This window comes from Eptatretus burgeri, chromosome 7 (assembly GCF_056783735.1).
Source record: "Eptatretus burgeri isolate ZD-2024b chromosome 7, Ebu_testis_v1, whole genome shotgun sequence".
Lineage (NCBI taxonomy): Eukaryota > Metazoa > Chordata > Myxini > Myxiniformes > Myxinidae > Eptatretus > Eptatretus burgeri.
The window spans coordinates 98,628,428-98,640,692 of NC_140967.1; the positions used below are offsets into that span (position 1 = coordinate 98,628,428).

At 45.1% G+C, this 12,265-nt stretch overlaps 1 protein-coding gene across 9 annotated transcripts in view; it reads left to right on the plus strand.

Annotated features, from left to right (window-relative positions):
- The window catches only part of LOC147023887 (zinc finger protein ubi-d4-like), a 47,059-nt gene that overhangs the window by 19,185 nt on the left and 15,609 nt on the right, over nucleotides 1-12,265 (plus strand). For 7 of the 9 annotated variants that reach the window (XM_085889801.1, XM_085889794.1, XM_085889796.1 and 4 more), the window contains exons 4-6: nucleotides 2,811-2,941; nucleotides 3,415-3,522; nucleotides 12,103-12,204. In XM_085889801.1, coding sequence (XP_085745927.1) covers nucleotides 2,811-2,941; nucleotides 3,415-3,522; nucleotides 12,103-12,204 — 341 coding nt within the window. The remainder of the gene's footprint in view (nucleotides 1-2,810; nucleotides 2,942-3,414; nucleotides 3,523-12,102; nucleotides 12,205-12,265) is intronic. The other 2 variants (XM_085889795.1, XM_085889797.1) reach the window with 1 other exon arrangement.

The window sequence follows — 12,265 nt, forward strand, 5'->3', positions numbered from 1 at the left end:
AGTAGACACGTGCACAAATCGGGGGACTTCTTCACAAGGAGTAGTGTACACCAAAAAATGTCGTGTACAAGGACGTTTTGTAGGCCTCATTAGGTAAGGCCATGAGTACATCGACTGGGATCCGGCTCTTGCAAGAGCCGCCACTGGTTGTCATATTGGGCTCATGGAACGGATTCCGTCTGTGACGGGTTTCGACTAGTCAATATGATTGGTCATTTAATTTTTCACATGCTGCATTAGTGCTCGTTTCCTACATGTGGTGCAGTAACGCCATGAAGTTGTGCTTTTCAGAACTACTTTCAAAAGTTGTAAACTTTGTCATGTTTTAAAAATAATTTCATCCCCAAATACCATTTAAATTTGGAAAATATATTGGAGGTACTTACAATTGTACATGGAAGCCAAAAAAAACAATAAAAAGGGACTTGTGGAGTATCCATTTGTTTAGATAATGTAGTTTTTATCCCCCGCCGCATGGCGGAAGGGGGATATTGTTGTCACCCAGGTCGCCCGGCTGTCCGTCCGTCTGTCCGGGCGTCAACATTTATAGCTGTGAGTGCTATAACTCATAAACTGTTTGCCATATCGATTTGAAATTTGGGTCACACATGTACCACCTGAAAAGGAAGAACCCTGTTGATTTTGGGCATGGCCAGATCCAAGATGGCCGACTGGGGTGGCCATCTTGAAAAAAATGTTTTTTTTCGCCATATCGATTTGAAATTTGAGTCACATGTACCACCTGAAAAGGAAGAACCCCATTGATTTTGGGTGTGGCCGGATCAAAGATGGCCGACTGGGGCGGCCATCTTGAAAAAATGTTTTTTGTAATAAATGGAAAACCGCTTATCTGATTTCAATTATTTTTGGTTACTACATTCCTCACCCCTGGGGAACTTTTTTGAGATGATGACCAAATGGTGTCTTGTTTCCAATTCACCTCTCTCATTATCTGGAATATGTATGACCTTTTTCATTCAATGGCAGGGGATTCCCCATCTCTGATGGTATATTTTATTTATATAAAGGGTGACCACAAAAACACAGCACCAACCTTACCTCCAACATCCTCCATACCAATATTATAATCTTACTTTTTTGCAAGTGTACAAAGTAGAGCTCGTGTATATTCAGCAGATTAAGTTTTTTGTTGTTGTTTTTTTTTTTTTCAACATACCGTGGACAACAAAAGAAAAATCGTTTTTCAGGCAAAATGTACCAAAGAACAAAATCCTTCAAGAAGACTCAAATCAAGTTCAGAGTTAAATGCTTAAATCCCATTGAAGACCACAATCCATAGATCTCAAAACAGCAATAATGACAAAATCCATTCAATCACTCCAGTCAAATGTGTCGGAATAGTAAACAATTTTTCTTGTCCGATCCAAGTGTGCCTGCAGCGTTGAGGCTGACATTTGAAGCATGTGCTCTAACCTCGATCAAATTGATGACATTAAAGATATCCATCTGAAACTTTCTATCGTGATGAGGCATCATGTGACGCAATTGTGTTCCAAAGAACATGTCAATGCGTCAGCAAAAAGTGGGAATAAGCAATTGGTTCACTTTGTTTGTCAATGTCTGTCTATCTGCAGACGTCGCTCTTTGGAGGAACTACTTTATTTCAATTGAATTCTATGTTTTGAGCACAATAGAACACAAATTGAAACATGAATCTGCAGTTTTGCAGTACTTTGGCTCTGAAATTGGCAAATTGTAATGAATCTCTTCCTGATTGTGTATGTGCAGATGAGTAAGGTAATTTTTATTACTCTGCGTGTTGGGCAGTCAAAACTAAATTGAAAATCATTCCAAACAGGAAACTTACTGTTTTTAAGGATGTCATAACTTCGACACAAACAACAGGCATTAAGGACTAATTTAACGTGTTAAATAATGTGGTGTAAAAGACAGTGCATCAACGGTGGTAAACTACCGAAAAAGGTTTTTTAATATTTTTTATTCTGCAGACGTCACTATCACGATAAAACCTTTATTTTATCTCAATTTAATTATGTACTTGAACACTGCAGAACATAAATCGCCTTCTTGGCACTTTGATAAACCTTCAGTTGAGCTGTACATGAAAAAATATTTACACTGTCATGTCCTGAGGGCAGAGTATTTGAGATTTAACATTCGGCCAAATAAGGCAGTGCGCGTAGCGCTGTTTGTTTCGACAAAATGCAAAGTCAGAGTTGAGAAGAACCTTTCCATGTCCTTTTTCTCAAGACGATGTGGGATGAGGTGTTCTTTGAACTCTATTTTTAAATAAAAATAGTGGGTTTATTAAATTCTGTTATAGTTGTTTTAGGGGAGGGGGTCGGGGCTCACCCTGTATTGCGCAGTACTTGTGTCCTTTGTAAGGCTGTGAGGGATGCTCAGTTTATTTGAAAAAGAAAGTTTGCTGCTGCAGCTTCTTTTCTGTCAGTCAGTTTCCAAACAGAACAATAAATGGAATCAATGGAACGTCAATAGAGGTGCAACCACCGTTGGAAAAGCGGAGAAGCTGGTGTTAACCCACCCTCATTGCAAAAGCAAATCCATTGTTCTACCTGTCTGCTGACGTAGATCGACACCAGCTTAAGTTTCCAATAAGAAACCTTGTTACTTTGACAACGTGTCATAGTGTCACAAAATGTAATCTATTCAACGTAGAAAACATCCTTGTGCATATGGCGCACTCTCGACGTATTATTTTGTATGTCGTTGACGTATACTCTGAATAATCTAGCCATACTATCTCTGTCAGGGCTTGAGAAAGTATGCATGGCAAGTAAAGGTGGTTTGCCTGTTTGCTATCTCTGCAGATAATGAAGTGCCCACAAAGAAGGAAGGCATACTCTCTGGTGAGGGCTCTAGCTTGGAGCTGCTGTTGCGCAGTGAAACGGAACGAAAGGCACCGGAGAGCAAGGAAGATGACGGCATTGTAGAATTCCAGGTTTGCACACATTTCATGCTATGCATTTGAGTGCTTTCAACACCAGATGGTGCAGTATTGGTTGATGACAAAAGCTTTTATGTCATTTTAATAGTCTTTATATTATTGGCTGTCATAGATGCAGTGATTTACTTTCACAATAATTGTGCTTTAATGTGTTGTCCAATTTTTTTTTTCAATGCTTAACTTTCTTCACTTGTGAAATGGTTTCCATACATGACTGACTTTGTTTTATGGCGATTTAGGGCTGCCATCCTCAATTTCCTTCTGTGTATTATTGCCTTTATGGCTTGAGGGCTGCCATCCTAAATGGCAGCCGTTAATCCATAAAAGCAATGTCATAATTTTCGTTAATTTCTAAACAATTTCAAGGCCTATTTACTGCTTTTATCAGCTTTGTTATAGAAGAAATACAATTGTATTTTTTGTTTTGTTTTGCCGGACCATCTATATTGGTGCTTTACTTATGTTAGAAAGTGCCTCTGCAGCGTGTCTTTGATGCTGAGGATTACTATGAGGATTTGGATGATGAGGACTACGAAGAAGATGTTCCAAAGCGGAAAACTAAGACGAAGGGACGAGTGAGTTCCTGCTGCATTATTTTCTTTCTTTTTTGTTTTTAGGTCGGCTCGCTGACCTAATATAACTGTTCGATGTCCTCAGATCCGTTTTTTTTCGTCTGTGTCTGTCTGTCTGTCCGTCCGTCAACAATTTTTATTTTTCTATCTCTTCCAAGACGTCTCGGCCGATTGAATTCTAACTTGACATGATAGTACTCGTTGCTCTCTATAGATTGTCTGAGCCCTTTGTCGCATTTTCGCCTCAGGGTCAAGGTTACAGGGTCATCAAGTGCAAAATAAACATATTGGTGGAATGGCCGATCAGGAAGCATCGGACGACTATAATGCATAATGGGTTTCATAGGGATTATTAAGGAGATTTAATTTGACCAACTAGTTTCTCATTACTTCTGTCGTCTGGCCCTGTTTATTGGGCAACACAAGGTCCGCTGACTTCAACACAGCTTCGCGCGGTTATTTTAAGTTCAATTTAAATTCTGTTTTCACTTTTCATAGTCGCGAAGGTTGATTTAACACTCAGTTGCATCAAGTTTTGTGAAAATTGAATGTTTTATATACTCTGTCTGTGTGGAATGCATTGCAGCAAGGGGTAGCTTCCATGGGCTTCCATCTGTTTCCATGCCATATAACGAGGCTGTCTTAAGTTCTAGTTGATTTCTGTTTTCACTTTTGGGACCTTCTGGTGTGGCTACATGTTTAATGAAGATAATTTTCTTGCAAATCCACTCAGAAACACACTTTTCATGAGGAAAATATATTAAATTCAAATAACCGTGAGACTGGAAGGGACACCACATGCTTTCTGTTCACTGCTTCACCTTGTAACCTGTGAGGACCTCCTGAGGGACTGCTTATTCGTAGCGTCTGTGAGATTAATATTTATATTTTAAATGGTTTGGCGATGTGCTCTTAAAGTATCTGAAAGTTACCCCCCCCACCCCCCCCCTTCCAAATAAGTATTTGCTTTCTTGTCCAAAACTACACAAACTATTTGATGAAACCTGACCACAACCCGTGATGTACCAATGTTTGTTCTCGGCATTAAAAAACATCCATCCTTCTCCGTTCAATATTTTGTGGGTCATCCATGCTGACTCGTGGTTCCCTGGTTTTCTTATCCAGCCACTACCAAGTGAGTGCCCAGAGATATTGCCCATATTTTTTTCCCCCCTCGTTCTTTATATTTCTTTCTTTTTGTCTTTGTCTTTTTTTTCTCTTTCTCTTTTTTTCGTTGTCTTTTTACTTTGACCCCCCCCCCCTCTCTCTCCTTTCTTTATTTCTTTCTGTCACACTTATTTCTTTCTTTCCCTGTCTTGCTTTTTTTCACTTTCTCTTTTCTTTCTTTGTCTCCTTTTCAGTTTGATCTCTCTCTCTCTCTCTCTCTCTCTCTCTCTCTCTCTCTCTCTCTCTCTCTCTCTCTCTCTCGCTCTCTCTCGCGCTCTCTCGCTCTCTCGCACTCTCGCACTCTCGCTCTCTCGCTCTCTCGCTCTCTCGCACTCTCGCACTCTCGCACTCTCGCTCTCTCGCTCTCTCGCACTCTCGCACTCTCGCACTCTCGCACTCTCGCACTCTCGCACTCTCGCACTCTCGCACTCTCGCACTCTCGCACTCTCGCTCTCTCGCTCTCTCGCTCTCTCGCACTCTCGCTCTCTCGCTCTCTCGCTCTCTCGCTCTCTCGCTCGCACTCCCTCTCTCTCTCTCTCTCGCACTCCCTCTCTCTCTCTCTCTCGCACTCCCTCTCTCTCTCTCTCTCGCCCTCCCTCTCTCTCTCTCTCTCTCGCACTCCCTCTCTCTCTCTCTCTCTCGCACTCCCTCTCTCTCTCTCTCTCTCGCACTCTCTCTCTCTCTCTCTCTCTCTCGCTCTCCCTCTCTCTGTCTCTCTCCCGCTCCCCCTCTCTCTCTCTCTCGCACTCCCTCTCTCTCTCTCTCTCTCACTCCCTCTCTCTCTCTCTCGCGCTCCCTCTCTCTCTCTCTCGCACTCCCTCTCTCTCTCTCTCTCGCACTCGCACTCTCTCTCTCTCTCTCTCTCTCTCTCTCTCTCTCTCTCTCTCTCGCGCTCGCGCTCGCGCTCGCGCTCTCTCGCACTCGCTCTCTCTCTCTCTCTCTCGCACTCGCTCTCTCTCTCTCTCGCACTCGCTCTCTCTCTCTCGCACTCGCTCTCTCTCTCTCTCTCTCTCTCGCCCTCCCTCTCTCTCTCTCTCTCTCTCTCGCACTCCCTCTCTCTCTCTCTCTCTCGCACTCCCTCTCTCTCTCTCTCTCTCTCTCTCGCACTCCCTCTCTCTCTCTCTCTCTCTCTCTCTCGCACTCCCTCTCTCTCTCTCTCTCTCGCACTCCCTCTCTCTCTCTCTCTCGCACTCCCTCTCTCTTTGGAGTAGTTGAGTAACCAAGGGGGAAGAAAAGGGTGTTGGCTCGGTGAGAAATGAATATAATGGGAGGTATCTATAGTTGTGGCCAAAAATATTGGCACACTTGCACTTTTTCAAATAATGCACCATATCTTCTAGAAAATTGTTGAAATAAAAAAAATATTTTGTTATACTCATGTATTCCTTTGGTTTGCAGTGGAACAAAACAAAAAAAGCTGAAAAAATTACGAAAACTTTGCTTATTCCACAAAGAAATCCTAAAATGGCCTGGACAATATTGCTACGGAAATGGCCCTTATTGGACTACTAAATATAGGATTAGCTCAGATCCCCCATTAAATGCACGTATAGTTAGGTAAAATGGACGTTATATGTGTGTCGGGAGCTGTAAGAGGCTGTATTATTGTTGTGCGGTGGTGGTAGAACGAGAGGTCCTCTTTTTCTTCCCCATCCCGGACAAGGCCCTGCCCAGTCGGCTGAGAGGGTGTGGCCAAAAAGAGGAAGTGACGCGAAGGGGAGGAGTTTGTCGGCAGTCGCTGAGGAAGGCGTGCTCGTGTGTCGAAGGAGCGAACGGGAGAGCAGGCGAAGACCTCGTGAACAACTTCAGTTTGGCAGAAGTGCAAAACTGCAGTCGCTGAGGAAGGCGTGCTCGTGTGTCGAAGGAGCGAACGAGAGAGCAAGCGAAGACCTTGTGAACAACTTCAGTTTGGCAGAAGTGCAAAACTGCAGTCGGTTGAGAGGGTGCTCGTGTGTCGAAGTCGAAGCGAGCGAACGAAGGCTTCGGAGAAAAGAGTGTGTGTGGAAAACAACAGTCGGGTTTTCGAGGCGTGCTCGGAGTCGCTTCGAAGCGAGAGAAACGAAGGCTTCGTGAAAAGGTTGAGTTTTGAGAGGCTGCCTGCATGTCGAGTCTGCCCTTTTGGACAGTGGGAGAGGCGGCCTGCAACTCCAGTCGACGATCGACTCGTATGGGGAGGTGATCGACAGGTTCGGCCTGCGTCTGGCCGCGGAGCCTCCGTACTTACTCACCTCATGGCTCGACACATTTATCGATCCGCCTGCGGAGCTTGGCACCTCGATTTTGGGCCTTGTCTGGTGAACGTGCCAGGCCTGGATTTGTATGCTGGACCGTGAGAGAGATCAGCTGAGGCCCATCGTCGACCTTACGCGGGGTCAGAGCGCGTGGAGACCGCGTGCGGTGCGAAGGGGGTAAGAGTACGACACCTCCATTTCGCCACGCGGCGCGTTCGAGCTGGAGCTCGAATCCGTGGACATCTGCCTGTTGCGAGCGACATTCGTGCTTTTGACACTGTCCTCTCGTCCATGAGACATCACCAAGTACTCTGTCTTGTCTTGCATGCATGCTGTCTGTCTGTGCTTGTCTGCACGTTGTTTAAGGCATATCTCGGTAGCGACCCCCTCAAAACCTGTCATCCGTGGTTCCCTAGTTAAGAACGGGTTGAGGATTGTTAATAAAAACATTGTCGTGAATTTTGCTTGTGTTGTAATCCCCGATGTTCCCCAATAAATCTGGTTAATTTGTATGAAGTTGCCGCTATGGATTAATTTGTGTCGCATCGAGGAACGATCCGTTCGATTGGCATATAAAACCAAAATGATTACAGACTGGCAGAAAACGCTCGGCATCTGACACAACCAGTCTGTAACCGGGGTTCTATTTCCCCAACTGGTAAGGTACAAGGATTACGTTGGTATCGCGATTGAAGACGTGTGACCCGAGGCTTGTGCTGAGCCGGCCAGCATTATAAACCCCGGAGACGGTGGTGGTGAGGATGGCGCCTCGGACCGGGTGAGAATCCCGCCACCCCAGATCCGCAACAATATTATTGGCACCTTTGAAAAGTTGTAAGAAATAATGAGATTTCAAGCAGGTGATTCTCCTTCACTTTAGAATTGAACTCACCTGTGGTGAGTTGCAGGTGCCTGCAATATAGAAATCACTCATTCAACAAGTTTGAATCGAGAAAAGGAGTCGTTCTGCTGTTTTGTGTCGCTGTGTTCCGCAATGAGCATGGAGAAAATAAAAAAAAGCAACAACATTGTCTGAGGAGGTCAGACACAAGATTGTGGCCAAGCATGGACAATCTCAAGGCTACAAGTGCATCTCCAGAGATCTTGATGTTCCAGTGTTCACCGTACGCAATGTTATTTTGAAGTTTTTAGGCCCATGTCACTGTAGCCAACCTCCCTGGACGTGGCCGCAGGAGAAAACTTGATCAAAGATTACAGTGAAGGAGTGTTCGAATGCTTGAGAAAGAACCTCGATGAACTGCCAAACAGATTCAAGCTGACCTTCAGACACAAGGTACGAGAGTTTCAACTCGCACCATCCGTCGCCAACTCGATGAAAGGGGGTTCTATGGAAGGAGACCAAGGACGACCCCACTGCTGAGAGAGAGACATAAGAAAGCCCGACTGGAGTTTGCCAAAACACACCTGAACAAGCCAAAATCCTTCTTAGAGAATGTCCTGTGGACAGATGAGTCCAATTTAGATCTTTTTGTTAAAGCACATTATCTCTGTTTCCAGAAAACAAAATGAAGCCTTCAAAAAATATCACCTTCCCCACAGTCGGACATGGAGGAGGTTCAGTGATGTTTTGTTGTTGCCGTGCTGCCTCTGGCACTGGGTGCCATTAAATGTGTGCATGGCATCGTGAAATCGGGAGATTACCAATGCATTTTGGAGTGCAATGTTCAACTCGGTGTCAGAAAGCTGGTTCTCCATCGAAGGTTATGGTCTTGCAGCAGGACAATGACCCTAAACACACTTCAAAAAGCACCCAGGAATGGTTCAAGACAAAATGCTGGACTGTTCTGAAGTGGTCAGCAACGAGTCCAGAGGTAAATCCCATTGAACACCTGTGGGGAGATCTGAAAACAGCAGTTGGGAGAAGGCACCCTTCAAATCTGGGAGGAGTTTGGCATTTCACTCAGGCCGATTGGCAGGGACTTCAAGCAGCCATCAAATTTTTAGACTGGTCTCCCATCTCTACTTCCTCCGACGTCAATTTGTCTTCGGAATTCTTTCAAAGATTCTTGTTCTCTCTCTCTCATGCACAGATTTATCCCATCTCGTCTTCAGTTGTCTTACCCTTCCTTCCACCCATGGGACACTGAAGCTTGTGGTGAGGCAGTTGTCCTGAAACAACTTGCTTTCAGCTCATGGAAGGCTAATCCAATTGAAAGCAATCTCAGTTCCTCCCACAAAGCTTGGAAAAAGTCTGTCTACCCTTAAGACAGCCAGAAAACAACATCTTTCTAATCTCAAGAAAGAACTCTCAAACCTGTCTCCCTCCTCCAAATCCTGGTGGTCTCTCATTAAGTTTGATTCTGGTGTTTGTTCCCCTTCTATCCACTCCCTTACCTCAAATGGCCGCACAGCTGACACTGCACGTGAAAAGGCTGAATGCCTAAACTCGGTGTTTCCTTCTAAATCTTGTCTCAAACCCATCGCTTTCTGTACCCACCTCACCCAGTTGCACACAGCTGTTGTTGGACTCTGTCCTTTTCTCCTGACAAGGTGGAGAGCTTGCTGTCAAACCTCGACTCAGATTCTGCAACAAGTCAAGACTGCATCAACCCACATGTCCTAAAAACATGCTCTGATGCTCTTGCTCACCCTCTCTGTTCTATTCACCCTCTCATTAGCTCAACGTCAGCTGCCATCTGCTTAGAAATTAGCAAACGTTACTGCTATGCATAAAAATGGTGCAAAAACAACTCCCTGCAATGACAAATCAATCAGCCTTCTCCCAATCATCAGCAAGGTCATGGAATCCATCATCGCATCAGACATTAAATCCTTCCTCTTCTCCAATGATTTAATTTCTGATCATCAATTTGGATTCAGAACAGGTCACTCTACCCTAGATATGCTACTTCTGCTCTCCCAACAATGGATTGAGATCCTCAATGCCAGATATGAAATCGGAGCCATCTCCCTAGATGTGTCGTGTGCCTTAGATACGGTCTGGCACCCTGCCCTGCTCACCAAACTCTTCCTGTGGTATCCAAGGACATCTCCATTCATGGCTCGCAGACTTCCTCTCCTGTCACAGCCAATATGTGGACCTTAAAATAGTTCTCTCATCCCCTCTTCCTGCCCAGGCTGGAGTTCCTCATGCAGTGTTCTGGGCCCTGTTCTTTTTCTGGTTTTCATCAATGATGTCTCTGACTGTCTGGAAAATCCTCTTTATCTCTTTACTGATGACTCCACCCTCTGCCGTACCACCTATCATCCCACAGATCGGCAAGCAGCAGCCTCTTCACTCTCTGCAGATCTGGATGAAATCACAAGCTGGTCCAACACGTGGGACATGTCTTTCAACCCTGACAAATCTCACGCTCTCACTATGTCTCTCCGAAAGGACCGTCTGGAATCCCCCCCCCCCCCCGCCATCTACTTTCTCAACAATCCTCTTGAAGTCCTTTCATTCAAGCTTCTGGGCCTCACTGTCTGCCATGATCTTTCCTGGGAAACCAACATTTCCAAGCTGGCCTTCAAAGCCAGTCGCCGACTGGGCATCTTCCATCGTGCAAAGCCCTTCCTTGGCACACCTGAGCTCCTGATCACATACAAAGCCTTCCTCCGCAGCCTGATGGAGTACTGCTCTCACCTCTGGGCTGGTGCTCCTGTCTGTCACCTTTCTCAGCTTCACGCTGTGGAAACCAAGGCATTTAGGATCATTGGTATCTCCTGCGATGCGGCTGAGTCTTTGGGTCTCCGACACTCTTACTGCACGCAGGCAGTGGCTTTTCTCTTTTCTACCGTCTCCTCTCTGGCCTCGTTCTTCCTGCTCTGTCTGAGATATGTACCCCCCCCCCTCCATATTTCCGCAGAGCGCTCAAGATCCGCCAGCAACCCCCTCTGGTAAAACTACCAAATTCAAGAATCACTGCTCTCTTTCACTCTTTCATCCCTGTTTTTTCCCCACCTTTGGAGCAAACTACCACACTCTCTTCAATTGCACTCTTCCCTCCAGGTCTTCAAAACAGCTGTTCATCACCATCTCTTTCCTTCCCCCATCCAAAACCATGAACTTTTCTACCCCCGCTAATGCACCCCAAACCCACATCCTTCAAATTCCCTGCTTTCCTACCTGGAAGTCCCTGTCATGTCCATCTTGTTTACCCTGTGTACCCCACCCCATCCCTCTCCCTTCCACAGATCTCATGTCTCTGTTCCCCACTGTTTTTTTCCTTCCCTCTCCCACCCCTCTTGTCTCCTGTTCCCCTTGTACATTCTGTGTGTTAGCTCTCATATGATTCTTGACAATGTATACAAAAAAGTGCTCATTTTACATGTAATCATGAGTTGTAAGTCGACTGATTAAAGTGTTATCAGAGCCAAAAAGTCCAGAATGGTGATGTGGTAATTCTGGATCGTCTTGCACGTGGTGAGTGGTCCATTGATGCGCGAAAAGGCTCAGTGGATTTACGACCATCTGGTAAGCCCTGGTGGTGGTACTCTAGGAAGCAAGGGATTCAAGGCAAGCAGTAGCTGGATTGACAAGTTCAAGAAACGGGACAGACTGCACCATGTGAAAATAACAGGATAAGCTACCTCTGCTGACCATCAAGCAGCTACCGACTTCCCAGCTGAGCTTAAGATTATCAAGAAGGGATATCTGCCTGAGCAAGTGTTTAATGCTGCCGAGACAGCCAATTGTTCCACAAGAGAATGCCGAGCCCGACCTTTATCTGGAAGGATGAGCATGCTGCTCCTGGGTTCAAGGCAGCCAAGGATAGGCTAATGCTCCTCATCTGTTCCAATGCTTCTGGAGACTGTGTGGTGAAGCCGATGCTCCTGTACCGCTCTAAGAATCCACGAGCATTTAAGAGGCAGATCAAGGACCACCTGTCTGTATTTTCGAGGTCCAACCATAAGGCCTGCAATACTGCTGTCTTGTTCTTGAACTGGTTCAACAATTGTTTTGTCCATAAGGATGTTTATTAATGACTGTCACAAAGCCTTGTCCCTCAACTCTCTTTTTTCCCATTAGCCCTTCAGTTCAATTCACACAAATTTCTTCTACTTGAACATAACCCTGGCGTATATGAAGGCTTGTTTAATTTGCTCTTTTATAACTTTCTTGTTTTGTTGTGGGTAAATTCGGTTTGTCCATTAACTTGTACCTGTTGCCTGGATGGTGCTGAATTTTCATCTGTATTCCATGTATTTATGTATTACTTAGACCAGAGGAAAGCGTGCTTACAAGAGACACTCAGACAGACATGCTGAAGGAGCTTCTGATGAACAGGACAGAGGAGATGTTATTTCTGAAGCTGGAAGCAGTGTAAGTCTCATTTGAAGAACATCTCAATTCTAATTTGTTTTGACCTTTATTGATTTTTATT